At 38.0% G+C, this 20,770-nt stretch overlaps 1 protein-coding gene across 1 annotated transcript; it reads left to right on the top strand.

Annotated features, from left to right (window-relative positions):
- Positions 1–1,207: 1,207 nt before the first annotated feature.
- LOC133717548 (RING-H2 finger protein ATL7-like) lies at positions 1,208–6,538 on the top strand. Its single transcript, XM_062144267.1, has 3 exons — positions 1,208–1,964; positions 2,411–2,508; positions 5,733–6,538. The coding sequence occupies exons 1-3, from the start codon at positions 1,806–1,808 to the stop codon at positions 6,154–6,156; spliced, it is 681 nt and encodes a 226-aa protein (XP_062000251.1). The 5' UTR covers positions 1,208–1,805; the 3' UTR covers positions 6,157–6,538.
- The last annotated feature ends 14,232 nt before the right edge of the window (positions 6,539–20,770 follow it).

Below are 20,770 nucleotides of genomic sequence, written 5' to 3' on the forward strand. Positions count from 1 at the left end.
TGTGGAATTGGCTTAACTTGGGCCTGCATGATTGGGTATGGTTCTCTAGAGGATTGGACATGCCTGAAGGGTGTCTTACCACCCTTAGTTATTACTTAGTGTGTTTGTGGATGGTCCACCGAGTGTGGACCTTCTTGGGTGTTTGGATTGCTATGAAGTTGTCAGGTGCCAATCTCTATAAGCCATATCATGACTTCTTTTTGAAGTTGGTAATTATCTCGGTTTGATAGATGTATTTCAAGTGGCTTATGAATAAGAAGTTGACTCATATGTTTTTGCTAGGATGTGACACTATATTTTGTACTACAATTGCGTGTGGGCGAACGGAAGACTAGTCGATGATCTATCACTAGAAGACATAGAGTTTTTTTATTTATTTATAAAGTCGCTAAAAAAGTGAACTCAAAATAGATTTGTAATGAGTTGCGTTTGCTTCATAGGATTTTAGAATTTTCTTGCCCGCGTTATCTTATAAAGGTACACCTTGGACTGTAGCAATGATTATTAATTCGGGAAAAACTCACAAACAGTACCTGAACTTCAAGCCACTAATAACTTTTGTACCTCAAGTTCAAAAAATATCAGATTGGTACCTGAACTTCTGACCCCGACCCAATATCAGTATCTGGGAACAGTAAAATCGTTAACGGAGTTAATTTTTGAAGGGTAAATCTGTCATTTCACTGTTCATCATCTCCAAAACTCTCCATTCTCTCTGCAAACCCAGATTTTTCATTATCTTCTTCATACCTCACACACACAAACCCAAATCGACCAAAGGAGAGGTGAGAGGTGAGAGGTGAGAGGAGTTGGTGGTGGATGAGACGGTGGCTATTGAAGAAGTGAAAGGTTGGTTGATAGTGGTGAGGAGGTATGAAGAAGAAATCTGGTATTGTAGAGAGAGGGGAGAGTTTTGGAGATGATGAACAGTGAAATGACAGATTTACCCTTCAAAAATTAACTCCGTTAACGATTTTACTGTTCCCAGGTACTGATATTGGGTCGGGGTCAGAAGTTCGGGTACCAATCTGATATTTTTTGAACTTGAGGTACGAAAGTTATTAGTGGCCGATAGGTCAGGTACTGTTTGTGAGATTTTCCCTATTAATTCTAATAGAATCGATTTTACCTATAAAAAAAATTAATTTAAGAAAAAAAAAAAAGACTTCGGTATTGAATTTATCGAAAATTGATTCGAGGAAAGTGAGATTCCATTTTGGTTGAGTCACCTAAGTTCCACCAGGAAGTCTTCAATATTAGACCCATCACTTCTTTCAGCACCTGGATTTGATTTCAGCACCTGGATTTGATTTGGATCTGAGCATTCCCCTAATATCCTTAGTCACATTCACACACATACATCTGTTTATCTCCGAGTCCCTTGGATACATGGGCTGCCTCAGTCCCTGGCTCAGCTCAATCCCTCCATGGCTTCATTCTTCTCTGCTCTCTGCTTCTTCCCTCCAACAATAAAACAGTCCCCTCCTCACACCCCTCTTCACTCCCACCTTCACACAAAGACACGCTCGCATGTAGAAGCTACATCATACTGAATAACAACACCAACAGAGTTGTAACTTGTCCATGACAATTGGCCCAAACCCAAAACCACCCAGTACTAGCAATACCAATACCAGCAGCACGAAACCCATTTACCACTAGACCAGTGGACCATCCCACTTGGTCACTATAGTGTAGAAGAATATGAGAGAGACAGGGGTGTGTTGATTTTTGTTTCTACTTAGTACTTTGGTGTTTATTGTGGAATTCTGAGTGGGGTGTGGGAAAAATTCAGATAGAGTGGTATGATATCGTCAGGGGTTAACCTGGCGATGACGGTGATTGGTTTCGCAGTGAGCACCATGTTCATCGTCTTTGTGTGCACCAGGCTTATTTGTGCTCGGATTCACCTCAATGTTTCAAGACGCTCCTTCCCCACAGCTTCTAGATCCGATCTCAGTATTGTATGTTTTTTTTCTTCTCAATTTAATTTCCAGTAATTGCCTTGTGTTTCTCTTCCTGATGGTAAAATAGCATCTGGGAATCTCTCATTTACCATTATAAATGAAAATTTGCTTTGTGTTATTGGTTTCACTGTCACTTAGATCTTACTCTTACAATAACTTTTTCTTTTTAAAACTTTTGGATTTTTTTATTTTTTATTTTGGTTATGTCATATAATTGTTTAGTGCAACAATTGAGGCTCTTGGCTTTTAGCTTCATGTACAATGTTATTTTGCACAGTTTGCAACCTGTTGAATTAGTAATTAGTAGTCTTTTGATCCAAATTTACACTTTTTGATATATTTCTTTTGGTGTTTAGTGTTTCTTAAATTTTGCAATATTGTTTCTTTACAATACTAGTCGTTGACCATGAATTTAAAGGATTTTCACCTAACTCATTATACAGCTAGAACGGGGTTTACATGGCGTTGAACCTGTAGCTGTAGCCAACTTTCCAACAAAGAAGTACAATGATCCATTTTTTTCAGCAGTTGAAGATGCTCAGTATGTCTCACTTTATGGCCTTGTATAGTTTTTGTCATTTGAATTTTGAAATGATTGCAAATTATATGGTGCAATTGCATTTCTTTTTTCAACAACAGCTAGGAACAGGCTTGTTGTACTTCGGAATACTCTCCAAGTGTGTATTAGATAAACGTAATAATTACTTAATTAGAGAGGAGTATAAACTTTAAAGTTTAGAATTCGAAGAGACCCGGGGATGCAACGGTAAATGGTTGGTTCTCCCTGATAGATTCTCCAGAGGGAAGGTAGTGAGTATGTGTGGTTCATAAATCACATGGTTGATAGGTTCAACCTTTATGAAATACTTGACTCTGTAGTATTTATGTGAGTTTTCTTTTTCTTCTTATAGAACTTGCATAATCAAGATCTGGGAAACTTAAGGTAGTGTTATTTGGAAGATTTTAGGTCTGATAAATGTTTTTTTATTTTATTTTGGAGACCTGGATCTTATGTTTATACCTTAACTCTACCATGGGACTATAGAAGTAACTGTATGGAGACTGTATTAAGCGGTTTGTGTGTTACTGTAATAACTGGCTTTGAATTACTTGTATCTTTCACATTGCTTGTGAATGCAAGATGATAGTATTTATTAACAGATATTTATTACGTATGTCAATTAGAATGACTATGTCTTTTCTAGTTGTCCTCATTGGGAGGGTAAAAGCCCCACTAAGTCCAGCTTGTATTACTTTTGACCTTCGTGGGTTGCAAATGTCAAGCACTTTGTGTGATATTGATTTCTAGTATTTGCTTTACAATACTAAGCTCTATTTCCATTTGAGATGTCACCTAAATTATGCCTCAAAAGATGATAAAAGTTATTGTGAAGCACACCCCTTGTTGGGATATTTTTTCTAGTCAGTTACATGGTACATGATATTAATCTACCATAACCTTTATAATCTTAATCTTAAAGACTATGAAATTTCTAACCTCTTGCTACAAAGTAAGCACATCTTAGGAAAGAAATGATGGATGGTGTTTATTTTCTTGATACCTGAATGAAGTTGTATATGTAGATGTCAATTTAAGAGAAGCCATATGACTTTTAATCTAATGTCATATTAGCCTTTTAGCTGATATTTTACATTCTGTAATACTTCTGTCTTTTGTCTCCAACCTCTTAGTGCAGATGAATTGGTAGAAATTGTCCTGTGCCAACCTTTGTTTTTGTAGCCTTTTGATTAGATAAGTAATGCATGCAGCTTAAGGGCATTGTTCCTTTTGTCACCAAGCTTTTTATGTAGATGTACTGGTGCAAGTTGTGCACAAGCCACAAGTTTGATTGAAGTGATGAGCTTTTTCTCATTACTAAGGTGACCAAAGTTTTGGCCCTTTCATTTTCTCTGGTCATTTGCCTTTTCCTTTGAGAGAGAAATATCAGGATCTTGTTTGCTTCTATTTTTGTAATTTAATTGGTTAGAGCTGCTGTAAGCAACATCTGTACCTAAAAAAGTTGATTGAACTGGTTGATGTCAACTCATTTTCTGACTAGGAAGCTTAAGGGTAATTTTTGTGGATTTATACCCATTTTTTCTCTAGGAGAAATTCAGACATGTTTTGGACTGGAAATGATAAGTGGGGTTTAATGTGTTAAAAAGCAATTTCTGTCATGAGCAATTTCTTTTTTCTTCGTAAAGACTTATTATAATTGGATGTAATTATTGTAACATCAGAATCGCTATAAAGCATGCATATATGAAAATAAAACTTAAGAGTATACATCGTTCGATAAAGTCCTACTACATGTCTACTACAATCTTGTCTAGTCTATGATCTTTCACGGTTGTATACAATGTATGGTTATATATCTCTCTAAAATGTTTTTCAAACCCAGTGACTGGTTAGACAATCTTTCACAAAGTAGTTAAAGAAAGCATCATCACAATAACTATTCTTTTGTCTTGGGGTGTAATGAGAACTGTTAGTAGGCTGTAGTTTCTGAAATCAACATTTTGTTTTTGGGAGTTGTTATTAATGCATCACAAATGTTTGTCTATACACCCGCTGCACTTTCTTATTTGTCTTCATTATATAAAATTGTGGTCATAATACCATCTATGCAATAATGAATTCTTCAAAAACAATAGGTGGGTGTTATAGGGGAGTGAAATTCACACTCCCCATTTTACAATCCACACTCCATATTTCCTTTTTCGGTAACTTAAATTTTGTCTTTAGTAGCTTAAATTTTGTGTTGTCATGAGAACTTTAATCAAAAAAGGAAAGGTGTGGATTACAAATTAGGGAGTGTGGATTTCATTCTCCTATCATAAACAAAAATCAAAAACTCTCTTGTTTTCAACAACAACACCCTTTTGTTTATATTAATTTTATGTACTGTTAGACAGGGCAGCATTTCCTTCTGAGCCAATCCTTAATTTTCTATTGGCATATTTAGAGAGGTTACATCAATTACATTTCTAAATTCTCTTCGAGTTATCAGTTTTAATAAATTTGAAATTGAAAATAAATGGGTCTTGAGCTTTCAACAGGTAAAGCTTTTATGCATGGAAGATTAATTATGAGGGTTTAGATTGGGATGAGAGGTCTTAATTTCTTATTTTCAGTTTGCCTGTAATGTAAACCCCTCTCATCATCTTATAGCGGTGTTATGTAGTAATAGTTTAAGTAGACTATGCAAATCCTTGCTCATGCCTGACAGTGTGAACTTACAAAATAATAGTGCTTTGAGTCCAACACCATGCCTGAATCTTGCCATATTTGCATTTTGGCCTCAGCCATTCCTATTCTTTTAATTTGTATTCTCTGCATTAGAAAATTATGATCATACTTTTACACAGATATATTATAAGGATTTTGGTTCCCCTAATCCTTTTATTTCAATTCTCCTATGATCTACAAGCATTATTTGTTGCAACTGATTCAAAACTGCTGTTTTGTGTTTTTCTCTTTGTGAGACTGTTTATGTTTTGAGTGACATTGAAATAAAGAAGAGACGGTAGACCTTCGTTTTGGTAGTTCTTTGTAGCCTGTTACAGCAATATAAAGACCTTCGTTTTGGTAGTTCTTTGTAGCCTGTTACAGCAATATAAAATAATAATAATAATAATAAGCATTGAAGTAGTTGGTATTTTGGTGACTTCACCCAGAATTCTCTGCCACTTCTGAAATTTTTGTTCATAGGTCTGTCAACCCTTCCAATTCATTGCTAATGAAAATGTGTTTTGATGTAACAGATGTACAGTTTGCCTCGCAGAATACCATGGCGATGATGTATTGCGGATCCTCCCTTATTGTGGGCACTCATTCCATGTGACCTGTATAGACATATGGCTTCATCAGCATTCCACGTGTCCTGTTTGTAGAATATCATTGCGCGAGCATCCTGAGAGAAAACATCGTCTGCAACCCTTGTTCAGTTCAGCTATTCGATCTCATTATGGTACAGAATCCTCTGACATCCATTCTTATCGCTATCCTTTGAACAATCATGGATCAAGAACACATGCCAACCGTAGTATGGACCCTATTCAAGAGGATCATATAGCATCTGAGGGTGATGGATCAGATGCCAGGGAGAATGCCTTGCCCTTAAATGAGAGTAATCTGAATTCTAAGGACATGACAAACAAGCACGTAGAAAGCCCATCAAATCCATAAATACAATGGTTTCTTGGAATCCAAGCAAGCATTCTGTAATGCCTTCAAGTGGCGGCGATTGAGACCAGGCATGTCCCTAAATCTGCAAGTAGATACCATTTGAACCGTCTCTTAGGAAGTTGGGATCAGCTTGTTGCTGACTCTTCGTGCTTGCTGTATATAGTGCAAAAATGAGGTTTTCAATTGGGGCCTCTTTCTTTTATTTTCATGGTTCAATTTCTTCTTTCCCTATTAGGTGGCTGATCTTGGGCAGTTTTGTTAGATCAGTTGTAAACAAGACCCAGAGAAAGACCGGTGGAGGTTGTAGTTCATTTTTCCCTCATGTAATGTTGTATCATACTCACGTCAACTTCAAGCTGGCCAAATATGGCAATATTTATGAGTTAAAAACTGTCAAAACTCAAGAGTCGCATCTAGAGTGATTTAAATAGGAGATAAACTTGTATGGACAATCAAAGTCCAAACTACTAGTAGTGAATTCTCTCAAAAAAAAAAAAAAAAAAAAAACTACTAGTAGTGAAAGTCTCATTTACTAGATAAATGTGTTTCTGCGAAATTTTTATTTTTTTATTTTTTTGCAAACAACAATCTATGTCAAGGCTACTTATTTCATATAACTCGTGAGTAATTTAACCTTGATACCCTTAACATCAGACATCCGAACAGACACAAATTCACAAAAACTTAACCCCAAAATGCGAATTTGCCCGAGTTGACCCCCAGAACCCTCTCCTTTTTTGCCAGCACGGCCTTACTCACCACCTTGGGGTGGCAAAGGTTTTAGACTTGTGGATAACAACCAGCTCCCTGTCTTGAGTCAGAGCTCTAGTAAAGGGGTTCAGCATTTCAAAAAATTGAAAGAGAGACAAAAGACTTTGGGATATGCGGATTTAGGAGAGAAGGTTATTGCAGAGAAATTAATGGTCTTTCTGCTTTGCTGAACAAAAAGGCCGAGTTAGGTGTGTTACCTGGTGTTTCTACTTGTGATGGAGCTCCCATTGTTAATCACATTCTTTTTGTAGATGATAGTATGTTGTATGCAAATGCTAATTTACAGGCTTGTCAGGAAATTAGTAATGTATTGAAGGTGTATCGAAAAGCATCTGGGCAGCAAGTAAATTTTCGTAAGAGTTCTGTTACGTTTAGTAAAAATGTGGAGCGTGATACTCAGAATTGGCTAACTACTTTTCTTGGAGTTACAGTAGTGGAGTCTCATGAGAAGTACCTTGGTTTGTCTACATATGTTGGAAGGAACAAAACTAGTACCTTTCAATATATTCAAGAGCGTTTGGATCAGAAACTTCAAACTTGGCAGGGTCGGCTTCTTAGTGGTGCCGGCAAAGATATTTTGATCAGGGTGGTAGCTCAATCTTTACCTAGTATGCTATGAGTTGTTTTCAATTAACAAAGAATTTTTGTGATGATCTTCAGCAGAAATGTGCAAGATTTTGGTGGGGGAGTTCTAATGAGCAAAGAAAAATTCATTGGAAATCCTGGCAATTCCTTTGTCGGCCAAGGAAAGAAGGAGGTTTAGGTTTTCGGGATTTACATGCTTTTAATAGGGCCATGCTAGCTAAACAGGGCTGGAGAATTGTTCAATTTCCAATTCATTGATTGCCAAAATGTACAAGGCTAAGTACTTTCCAGAATCTTCTTTTTGGGAGGCAGAACCTCATCCATCACCTTCATTCTCTTGGCGGAGTATTTCTGAGGCTAGAAGTGTTCTAGTCAAAGGGGCACGTTGGCAAGTGGGAGATGGGAACGATATATGGATTGATGACCCCTGGATACCTAGAGCTGCCCCATTTCGTTTATTACCTGTTCAGGGAGGTCGGGATGCTTCTTGGAAGGTCAGTAATTTGTTGAATAATGACGGCAGCTGGAATGAAACTTTAGTACAGCAGGTTTGTCATCTTGATGATATCCCCTTCATCTTGTCTATTCCTTTGAGTAACCGAAGGGTCAAGGATCGTTGGGTGTGGCACTTTGATTCCAAATGGATGTTTTCAGTTAAGAGTGCTTATAAACTCTTAATGGAGGAAGAGATGGTGCAAGAGGTTCCCTTGCAAACACAAGAGCTTTGGAAGAAGCTATGGTCTACCAATGTCCCAGGTACGGCTAAAATTTATCTATGGAAGGTGTTGAACAATTGTTTACCTACTATAGTTAGATTGATAGAGAAACAGGTTCATTTGGAGATCCGGCCTTCTGTTCTTTGTGGAGGGGGGGGGGGGGGGGGGAGAGACAATTGAACATATTTGTAGGCTTTGTCCGTTTGTGAAGGGAGTGTTGAATGCCGTGCCTGGAGTAGTACAAACTGTCTATTCTTCTAGTGCTAGGCAGTTGCAACTTATGGAGTGGTTTTGGAGTTGTGCGTCTCAATTGTCTCCTAATTTATGGGCAGCCTTTGTTGATAATTTGTGGGGTACTTGGAAGGAGAGAAACAATAGGGTGTGGGATAAGAAGAGTATGGAAGTGAACCAGGTGGTGTTGCTTTTGTCTGCTCATCTACAGGAGTACCAGAGACACCATGGTAAGGGCCAGGGTGGAGGAAGCCGGCGAGTAGTTCCTTGGAAACCTCCAAGTGCAGGGTGGGTGAAGATTAATGTTGATGGTGCCTTTTACAAAGATACATGTACTGGGGGGATTGGAGTCATTATTCGTGATGACATGGGGAGATGTTTAGGTGGTTATTATGCTCCAGTATCTCATGTTTCTTCTTTAGAACAGGTTGAAGCATTGGCAGGGAGGGAGGCAGTCTCACTTGCTATTCAGCGTGGCCTCTCTCCAGTTATTTTTGAGACCGATTCTCTTACTCTTTTTCATGCTACTAAGCAGAGAGTCATTCCCCATACTTCCTTCATTGGGCGTGTGTATGATGACATTACCTTTCATCTTCAGCAGATGCGGGGTTCTTATTTTACTCATGCTTATCGTCAAGTCAATGTTGTGGCTCACACTTTAGCTCGTTTTGCTTGTTCTTCTTCTAGTTCTTTATTTTGGGGCCTAGAGCCTCCAGCTTGTATTGTTGATGTACTTTCCAAGAAGTTTCCCTCCTAATTTATTTAAGTTGACAGTTTCTCAAAAAAAAAAAAAAAAAAAAAAAAAACAAGATAGGATTCAATTTTATAGGGCAGCCTTCTTTTCTTATTATTATTATTATTATTATTATTATTTGTTCGGAGGTCCAATTTTAAGGTTTTGAATTGGGTTTTGAGTAACACAAAATGGAACTATCACTTCCAGAGTAACAATAAAAACAAGAGGTAATGGGCTACCACGAAATTTATTATTCTTGTTAGCCCAAAAGGTTAGAAAATACTTGTATCCGAACTAGTATGTATATTAGCATTCAAACTCTCTCTTATTTACATATAATTGCCAATCTAAATTCATAATGTAACTGTTAAAAAGTTAAACTATCTATGCAAAAATTTATTGTACACAAAAATCATTCACATTCAATTGCATTAAACAAATGAACAGTTACGATAAAAGTTAACAGTCTTATAACAACCGTCTATAATGTCATTTAAAGGCCCAAAAACTTTATTATTGATGGATGTAGCAATTGGTTGAAGAAAAATATGATTCAGAAGGAATAAATTAAATAATTTTTAAATGTTCTAAATTTTTATAGAGTGTCTTTTTTCAACTAAAAGATTTTTATAGAGTGCCAGATCCGCCGGTGCATTTTATAAATTATATAATAAAAAATAAGAAAAATAATAAAAAACTGAAAGGAAAAAAGAAACAGATTTCACTCCATGTCCCTACTCGTACCCCACTTGAACAAGTGCACCCCATTTGCCAGTAAAGAAGAAATACTGAATCATAAACCGACGTCGCAGAGAAGAGGCAAAAGGCATCGATCTGGTAGCTGCAAAAGTCGGTGCATCTGAATATATTTGATTAGCATGGAAGAAAATGGACTTCTGTGTCAGACACCACACAGCAATCTAGTTGAGCATCATAACTATCCAAAACTAAAGCTAGCTATTAATAAATACACCGGCAACACCGTTCACAAAGTCAAACTTTATAGTACCAGACTACCAGTATATCAATTAATTTACCATGACTTTTTTTTATTTTTTTTTATTTAAGAACACTTAGTTTTCTCTCTTCCATTGCAGCGGTTAGATTACCTTCGGTCTTGTTTCAGATCCTAAGTTCCATACTTTTAATTTCTTTTGAATTTCATAGTTGGCATTCTTGTTTGCAGGCTCGGATCCAAGTACAAGCTCGGCTCCGAAATTTTCAGAATATATCCCCGAGTATATGTCTTGATGTTCTTTTCTTATTAGTTTTTTTTTCTCTTTTAATTACTTCCTGTTTTCTTCTAAATGTTTTTCTTTGTTTTTTTTTTTCCTTTCTTTCTCCCAATGCATACTAAAATTCAAGCCCATCCCTGTTTTGATTTCTGAATTCGCCGGTGCTTGTTTATCTTGTATTATCAATGGAATGTGCATGTGAAGTTGATTTTTTTTTTTTTTTGTACGACCCTTTAGGTTTTGCTGTTATGCAATTTAGTACATGCACTCTTCTAAAACTTCATAAATTTCTCACTCTTATATCTGCACATCTAACATTTCCAACACTCCCCCAACCTATATAGAATAAACTAGAAACAGCACCCGCGCGATGCTACGGATTTATGGCACGGGTTTTATAATTCATCGATCTAGTCATAATAACGCATTTATTTTTTAAAGAGACGAAGTAATCAACAAATTTTTCTATATTAAAAAAGAGAATCATTTTAAAAGAGTAAATTGGCTACATTAATTTTGTTGCAAATGACATTCATTAATGAGCATTGGGGGTTGAAGTTGTCAGTGCTAAACATCCACAAGGACTTGATACAGTAGCCTATAGCATTAATCATTTTAGCAGGGTCCCAAATCAATAAAGATTGATCACTTCAGAGATCAAGTTATTGAAATAACAATATGGTCCTCTTGTCTTGATGTTGATAAGTTTGGCCTTGGAATAGTTTTGGTAAGGGTTTTTTTCACTAACAGTGTCTGGACACTTCGAGGACTGTCAATATGATACCCGAACTTACAAAGTTATCAATGTGATACCTAGACTCATTTTTTCCTATCAACGTTGTACCTCCATCCATTTTCTGTCATGGTGCCGTTAATCATGATCACGTGTCACGCATGTGACTTGATTTTTAAGGACAAATTTGTCTTCTTACACCAATTTATAAAAAATAAAATAAAAAAAATAAACTGAAGAAGTTATTCCGCTTTGTTCTTCGTCATCTTCCCATTATAGGAGCAGAAATTACCAAATCAAATCGTCGTTATATCCTTCCCATCAAAACTTCTCTGACCATGAAATAAACCCATTTATTATGATCTTCTCCATCTTTTAGAATTTGGATTTGGGTTCTTAAGGAGAAAGCCAATCCAAATGAATTTGAATACTCACTCACTATGCTAATTAACTGGTTGTCTCTCTCTCTCTCTCTCTGCTCTCTCTCTCTCTAGTATTTCCTCATCCGGTTTTTCAATTCTTTGTCACCACATCTGAATTCTAGATCTGCGTAATCAATCCTGTTGATTTTCACGTAAGTCAAATCCTTTTTGTTCTTAGATAATTTTAGTGAAAGCGGGTCTGATTGAAACTTTTATTTTGTATGCGATATTGAATCGACCCAATATGTTTATATAATCATACTCTCATCTCTGTTCTCGGCTCTCAGCTCTCTCTAGCTCTCCCTAGCAATCGTTCAAGTTCATATTCTTGAAACGGCCAAAAAAAAAAAATTACAGCAATCATTAATGTTCTTCAACCCAGCAAAAAAAAATTCTGATCAATTGTTCATGTTCTTAGCAATTGTTAATGTTCATCTTCTTGAACCCAGCAAAAAATCACAAAGAAAAAACAAGAAATCCAGCAATCATTTTTCATATTCTTGAACCCCGGAAAAAAAATTAATTGTTCATGTTCTTGAACCTAGACCAAGCAAAAAAGCAAAAGAAAAAAGAGTCCAGCAATTTTTAATGTTCTGGAATCCAGACCAGAAAGAAAAGAAAAAGAAATTTTGAAGCAATTTTTCTAATGGTCTTGAACCCAGACCAGACAAGAAAGGAAAGATGTGGCGTTGAACCTTCAGCAGCAGCCTCTTCATCGAAATCAAGTGTTCTGTGACCCGAAACAACCAGTGAGACCAATACATTCAGCCCCATGCGGTGAGCACAAGCACCACCATGGTGTGGAGGCTGAGCATGAAGAGGACGGCGTCGTCGTCTAAGCTCCAATTGGACCCCAACACCTCTCCAAATCTAATTAAAGTCACCTTCAAACCCACCATGGCCACATCGCCCTCCTCTTCCGCTTCATTTTCAACACTTTCAAAAATTGAAATTTATCTGAGCAACCCAGAAACTCTGAAGAAGATGAGAGGTGAAGCGAGTAAAAAAAAAAAAAAATATATATATATATATATATTAAAAAAAAAAAAAAAAAAGGTCATTTTTATTAAAAATACGTAAAATGTCATATATAACCCTACGATTAGGGCAAATCAGTCTTTTTATCATCAATTAGTGCCTCATGTGACTTAAACGTGTTGGAATGGGTATCACATTGATAACTTTATAAGTTCGGGTATTATATTGACAGTCCTCGAAGTTTTCAGACACTGTTGGGGCAAAAAATCCGTTTTGGTAAGTATCAATCTTTGCATATCATAAAAAGAGAGATTAATAGAAGGAGCAATTCACAGAAACTTTGAACAAAAGACAGGATAGTCTAAAGAGCCTCCCTTTTTTCCGCCAAAAAAAAAAAAAAAAACGAGCCTCCCTTTGCTTTTAGTCTTCGGTGGCAATACCATAATATAAGACTTGCAAACCGTCAATTAGCTATTCATTTTGTTTGGTCCTGAGTTTTAGTATAGTTAGAAACTTAGAATTAAAGCATTGACTTACAATTGTATCTAATGACGCCAGGTTGATGAGGTGACATCAATGAAATAGAAGCTTTTCCAAGATACCTAACGACGTCAATCGAGGCCAACTAAATTATTGGCTTATCAATGAATTAATATGCATGCAGATACAGATGATTAATGTCCCCGATACAGATATATGCCCAATCTGGTCCACAACCAGTTTTAGACCGACTGCTAAAATCCTGGTTATTTTGTTAAATTTGTACAATATTTTAGGTTTCGGTAGAATTATTTAAATGGTTACTAAAATTCTACCCATTCGACATTTTAATCACTCACTTTTTTAAAATATAACTTTAGTCACTCAGTTTAGATCTCGTCTTTCACTACAGTCATTCTGATAATTTTGTCTGTTCAAGACTTGTAAAGATCTACTATTTAGAGAATATTTTGGTCAAGATGGTAAAAAAAAAAAATGTTGTTTTGCTCTATTTCTTTATGTTGGGCCTCGTTGATTGCTTGCTGACTAAGTCTTTGTGACTTATCTCTTTATTATCGTGTTTGTTATTTCCTTGTTAATAACACCCTGGTTTGTAGGGTTAAGATTAGGTTTTGAATTGTTTTTCCTCTAGTTAACCACGTTTGTAGGACATGTAAAACGTGGATGCAATTTGTTATCATTCCTGTTTGTAATGGCTGTTTAAAGCCAAGGTTGTTTCATTGAATAACTGAGGCGTTCAAGCTCACAAAACTTTGAGTTGTCTGTGTTAGAGTTTAAGCTTCCAACAAGTGGTATCAGAGCTCCACCACGGGGCCTGATCTGAGTGAAAGAAATAGCAGATTTCTTAGAGAGTGAGAGAGAGCCAGAAAAGTGTGAGAAGAGAGAATGGCTTCGAGTTCAAAGGGAGGCTTTGTGCAGCCTGCCATACCGAAATTTGATGGCCACTATGATCACTGGGCCATGTTGATGGAAAATTTCTTGAGGTCAAAGGAGTATTGGCCATTGATCGAAGATGGAATCACAGCGGTGGAGAATGAGGCAGCATTGACAGAGGCACAAAGGAAGGCTATTGATGAACAAAAACTTAAGGATCTCAAAGTGAAGAACTATCTCTTCCAATCCATTGATCGTACGATAATGGAAACAATCCTTAACAGAGAAACATCCAAGAATATTTGGGATTCCATGAAACAGAAGTTCCAAGGGTCAACTAGAGTCAAGCGTGCCCAATTACAAGCCTTGAGGAGAGAGTTCGAAGTCCTACAGATGAAGGAAGGTGAGAAGGTGAATGAATACTTCTCTAGGACTCTTGCAATTGCCAATAAAATGAAGATTCATGGGGAGACGATGGAGCAGGTGGTAATCATCGAAAAAATATTGAGGTCTATGACCTCAAAGTTTGATTACGTGGTGTGCTCTGTTGAAGAGTGCAATAACTTGGAGACTTTGACAATAGATGAGCTGCAGAGTAGTCTTTTGGTGCACGAACAAAGGATGAACGGACATGGGAATGAAGAACAAGCACTAAATGTCAGCCATGAAGAGAGGGTTGGCACTAGAGGCAGAGGAAGAGGCATGTTTCGAGGAAGAGGAAGGGGTCGGCAGCAGCTTAATAAGGCAATCGTAAAATGTTACAAGTGCCACAAGCTAGGACACTTTCAATATGAGTGCCCTAGCTGGGAGAAGAATGCCCATTATGCTGAACTCGATGAAAGTGAAGAGATGTTGCTAATGTCATATGTTGAGATGCACAATTCCAAGAGAGAGGAGGTGTGGTTCCTAGACTCCGGCTGCAGCAATCACATGACCGGAGACAAGCAATGGTTTCTTAACCTTGACGAAAGTTTCAGACAAACAGTGAAGCTCGGCACCAATACAAAGATAGCAGTGGTAGGGAAGGGAAGCATCAGACTGCATATTCATGGAGCTACTCAGGTGATCACTGATGTATTTTATATTCCTGAGCTCAAGAATAACTTGCTTAGTATTGGACAACTTCAAGAGAAGAATGTGGCTATTTTGATTCAATATGGAGTTTGCAAAGTTTACCATCCTGCGAAAGGATTGATTATGGAAACCCCTATGACTGCCAATAGAATGTTTGTAGTGCTTGCCTCTGTGTCAACTCATGCTCCAGGTCCGACTTGTTTTCAAATGACATCTGAAGATACCACTCACTTATGGCATAGGAGATTTGGACATTTGAGTCTTAAGGGTTTGAGAACCTTGGCATACAAGAAGTTGGTGAATGGTTTGCCACCTCTCAAAGCCTCATTCAAATTATGCACAGATTGTGTTATCAGGAAGCATCATCGAGACTCAATTCCGAAGAAAAGTTTGTGGAAAGCTTCTCAACCACTACAACTCGTGCATTCCGACATCTGTGGTCCGATTACTCCTGAGTCAAATAGCCATAAAAGGTACATAATCTCTTTCATAGATGATTATAGTCGGAAAGTATGGACATATTTCTTACATCCTAAGTCAGAAGCATTCACTACTTTTAAAAACTTCAAGAGCATGGTAGAGAAAGAAACTGGAAAGTTTATTTGCTGTCTTCGTACTGACCGAGGTGGGGAGTTCACCTCGTTGGAATTTAACCAATATTGCAGCTCAAATGGAATCGGTAGACAGCTCACTGCAGCCTACACCCCACAGCAGAACGGGGTGGCAGAGAGAAAAAACCGAACCATTATGAACATGGTACGGTGCATGCTGACGGACAAACAAGTTCCCAAAGAGTTCTGGCCGGAAGCGGTAAATTGGGCAGTACATGTTCTTAACCGATGCCCTACACTTGTAGTGAAAGACAAGACACCACAAGAAGCGTGGAGTGGACTCAAGCCTTCTGTAGAGCATTTTAAGGTGTTTGGCTGCATCGGACATGTTCACATACCAGATAACAAAAGGCAAAAGCTTGACAACAAAAGCTTCAGGTGTGTGTTTTTGGGCATAAGCGAAGAATCCAAGGCTTACAGAATGTTTGATCCAGAGGCAAAAAGAATTGTCATAAGCCGAGATGTGGTGTTCGAAGAAGAGGAGACGTGGAATTGGGGAAAGTCTGTTGAAGAAACTCGGTGTGATATACTTGAATGGGGAGATGAGGAAGAAGGAGAAGAGCTCGAGGAAGATAATAATGAAGAAGAAGAGCAGATTGAGCAAACTGCTGAAGGTGGAGTTAATGGCTCTGGTTCATCATCTTCAAGTGAAGCAGCAGCTAAAAATAATACCTCAACTCTAATTAATACATCTAGTCATGTTCAAGGGAGGATACGGAGAGTACCGGTGTGGATGGAGGACTACGAAAGTGGTCAGGGTCTGTCTGAGGATGAGGAAATGATGCAGCAACTTGTTATGTTCACTTCAGCTAGTGATCCAACAACTTTCGAAGAGGCAGTCAAGAGTTCTACATGGAGAGAAGCAATGGACTTGGAAATCAAAGCCATTGAAAAGAATGGAACGTGGGAATTGACTAAGTTGCCGAGAGGAGCTAAGAAGATTGGTGTAAAGTGGATATTCAAGACTAAACTGAAAGAGAAAGGAGAAGTAGACAAATGCAAAGCCCGGCTCGTAGCAAAAGGGTACACTCAACAAGCCGGAATTGACTACACCGAGGTATATGCTCCTGTTGCTCGTTGGGACACTATTAGAATGATTCTTGCACTTGCAGCTAATAGAGAATGGAGTGTGTATCAACTTGATGTAAAAAGTGCCTTTTTGCACGGAGAACTCAGTGAAGATGTGTTCATCGAACAACCTCGAGGTTATGAAGTGGAGGGTGCAAAAGATAAAGTATATAAGTTGAAGAAGGCCCTATATGGGCTCAAGCAAGCACCACGAGCCTGGTTCAGCAGAATAGAATCCTACTTCATAAAAGAAGGATTTGAGAGATGTTTGTGTGAACACACTCTATTCATTAAGTATGGTGAAGGTGGAAGGGTTCTCATAGTCAGCTTGTATGTGGACGATCTCATCTTCACAGGGAACGATGAGAAGATGTTCAGTGAGTTCAAAGGTTCAATGAAGCGAGAATTCGATATGTCTGATCTTGGGAGGATGAAATACTTCCTCGGAGTGGAGGTAGTGCAGAGTTCAGATGGGATATTTATAAGCCAGAAGAAGTATGCCAATGAGGTGCTAGAAAGGTTCGGAATGGAGAGCCTTAATCCCGTGAAAAATCCTATGGTACCTGGGTGCAGACTTGTGAAAGATGAAGGAGGTAAGAGAGTTGATGCCACTACTTACAAACAAATGGTGGGCAGCCTTATGTATCTGACTGCCACCAGACCGGACCTCATGTTTGTGGTAAGTTTGATTAGTCGCTTCATGGAGACACCTACAGAGCTGCATCAACAAGCTATGAAGAGGATTTTTCGTTATTTGAAAGGAACAACTGAGATGGGGATTCTGTACAAGAAAGGAGGAGAGGAATGTTTGGTGGCTTATTCAGATAGTGACTACGCAGGTGACCTTGAAGATCATAAAAGCACCTCAGGCTATGTCTTTAAGATAGGTTCTGGTGCTGTGGCATAGTCATCCAAGAAACAACCAGTGGTTACTCTCTCCACGACTGAAGCGGAGTTTATAGCAGCTGCTTCCTGTGCGTGCCAGTGCGTGTGGATGCAAAGAATTCTGGGAAAGCTCGGTCTCAACCAAAGTAAGTGCACTACAATCTTCTGTGACAATAATTCTGCAATTAAACTCTTGAAGAATCCTGTCATGCATGGCAGGAGCAAACATATTGATGTTCGGTTCCATTTTCTTCGAGATTTGTCCAAAGCTGGTGTGGTTGATTTAGTGTATTGTGGTTCTAAAGATCAGTTAGCAGATATTATGACTAAACCCCTGAAGTTAGATGCGTTCTTGAAGTTAAGGGAGCAGCTCGGAGTGTGCTTGAATACTGGAGTAAACTGACTGCATTTCTTGCAGGTCAGTTTAAGGGAGGATTTGTTGGGCCTCGTTGATTGCTTGCTGACTAAGTCTTTGTGACTTATCTCTTTATTATCGTGTTTGTTATTTCCTTGTTAATAACACCCTGGTTTGTAGGGTTAAGATTAGGTTTTGAATTGTTTTTCCTCTAGTTAACCACGTTTGTAGGACATGTAAAACGTGGATGCAGTTTGTTATCATTCCTGTTTGTAATGGCTGTTTAAAGCCAAAGTTGTTTCATTGAATAACTGAGGCGTTCAAGCTCACAAAACTTTGAGTTGTCTGTGTTAGAGTTTAAGCTTCCAACACTTTATTTATCTTGACCAACCCATATTCATTTTTTTCAAGTTACTCACAATCTTGATTGAGTTTCAAGCTCAACTATGCTCGATTGAAAACAAAAACAAACAAAAAGTGAATAAGTAAATAAACAAATTTGGTTTTTTGGATGATTGGACTAAAATACCTCATGTTTGATGGCGTTTAATGGCAGATTTTACGGCAATGACTAAAGTGACTTGCAAAATTAAATTTGGTGACTAGAGTGATATTTTTCAGAAACCAATGACTAAATTATCGAATGGGTTGTAGTTCAATGACCATTGGCATGTGTAATCTTCCCTTAGGATTCTTTGCTAAAACAACTCTGTTTCATTAATGACATTAGATTAAACCAAGGACCCTGAGATTATCACCTAAATAACACGTCCAATGGTGCACCATAGCCAACTTCAATCTATAATAACGATTCCACCTTCACCATCCCACCAAATTTTATTTGGTGACTATTGTGAGAGATGTTCTGACATGACTCGCCCCGGATTTTACCTTGAAATCTGAGGTGGCCCTGTGAGGCCCATTTTAGAAGAAATTCTACCAAAAATGTGGCGGAACCTCCTCTAAAATTGACTACCCAAAAACCTGTAGAAAGACAAAACACTTCCAAACAATCTAACCTTATTCTTCTGGAGCCACCCTGCTCCCTAAATCACAACATTTCTCATTTCATAAAACAATTCTGAACTTAAGAATATTAATCTCATGGGTTATCAGAGCAATCTAATGCACAAGGTGTATAAGAGGATAGAATACAAGATAAAGGACGATACATTTTATAATGCAGAAGCTATGACAGCTATGCCTCAACCCCATATACGCTTGACCTCAAGCAAAACTGGCCTGTAAACTGGGCATTTGAAACCGAAGGGCCCAGGGGAAAAACATTTTAAAACCGTTAGAGTGAGTGGACAAAAATAAAGTAATTTACGAAAATAACTAACTGTATGCTTTCCCCATTTCCTCATTCTTTAAATCCGGCAAGCAATACGATTTATAAAACATTCTAAATTCACTTCCTTTAAAAATCAACCTTTCATAATGAAACGTTTCAAACCCACTTCCTTTCAATATCCACCTTTCCATGTAAAACCTTCGATGACTACAGAGGGCTGCTAACTAGTCATCGCATGCCATTTGGAGGGGTCTGCCGACCAGATGACGCATCGGAGGGGACTGCCGACCGGAATCCAGGAGGCGGTGGTTAGAGGGGACTGCCGACTAACCACGGGTAGTTAGAGGGGACTGCCGACTAACTACTTCATGTCATCTGGAGGGGACTGCCGACCAGATGATGCACTGGAGGGGACTGCCAACCGGAATATTCTGGAGGGGGCTGCCGACCAGGTAATATGCGCATGCGCCGATACTAGCCTCCTTATTAAATTCATCCCTTTTTAAAACCTCTTTCCCTTTGAAAATATGTCCTGTCGAACATCAATCTCATCCTAGAGAAAATCGTAGATATTTAATCAATCAATCACTTCCCGAAAATCATTTCTCAACTCAATAACTCATAAATATTGGGTCAAATTCTACTAAAAGCCCTCGGACAGGAAATTGCAATACTAATCTCGTAAACCATAATTAAGTCTCAATAATCAAGCTTGTGAAATCGTAAAACTCGAAATAAACTCCTTGCTGATAAATCATAAATAACTCAATAATTTAATCCCTCGAAAGCATGATTCACTAATTCTCGATAAATCATATAAAGCATTATAAAAATCAATAAGATAATTAAATACCCAAGAACATATACTGCATGCAATTTAACTTAAAAGCAAAGGTCCACTCACAATACTATTTACGCGATTATGATTCGTAAATAACAGTTCCCGCAACAGTTCCCTTCGTCAAACAATAACTCAGTACGTCGCCCTGTACATAATTATGATTCGTGAATAACACTCTGGCAATTAAATACGATTCCAACAATCATATCATCATATATCAACATTTCCATTTCTTCTCCGATTAACCCAAAACTTCACCTTAACACCAATTCTTTAATTCAAAGGTTCAAGGGCAGAACTGAGAGAAATCGGACGGTGGAATTCTCGTAAATCGATAACCGAACTATCAAACTTCGGAAATTCAAAATCAATATCAAACCTCCGAAATTCAAAATCATATCTACAAGTTCTGAAATTCACAATTAATTTATCTAGCCAAAAACCGAAAACCAGAAACTGCTCTACAGACCTCCACGCGTCACCAACAGTGGCAGCGCGTGGGCCCTACACGCCCGGCCAACTTCAAAATCCGGCTACCAAAATTCACCAGCAGCATCCCAACATCCCAAACATCTTTTACAACTACAACATTGATCACTTCAAGTGTATAAGGCCAATTTTACCTCAAACCCGAAACCTCCGAATTTGGCTCAAATCTTTGATTCTCCTTCCTCCAGCTGAATTGGAGCATGAAACTTGGTGGAT

This window comes from Rosa rugosa, chromosome 6 (genome assembly GCF_958449725.1).
Source record: "Rosa rugosa chromosome 6, drRosRugo1.1, whole genome shotgun sequence".
NCBI lineage: Eukaryota > Viridiplantae > Streptophyta > Magnoliopsida > Rosales > Rosaceae > Rosa > Rosa rugosa.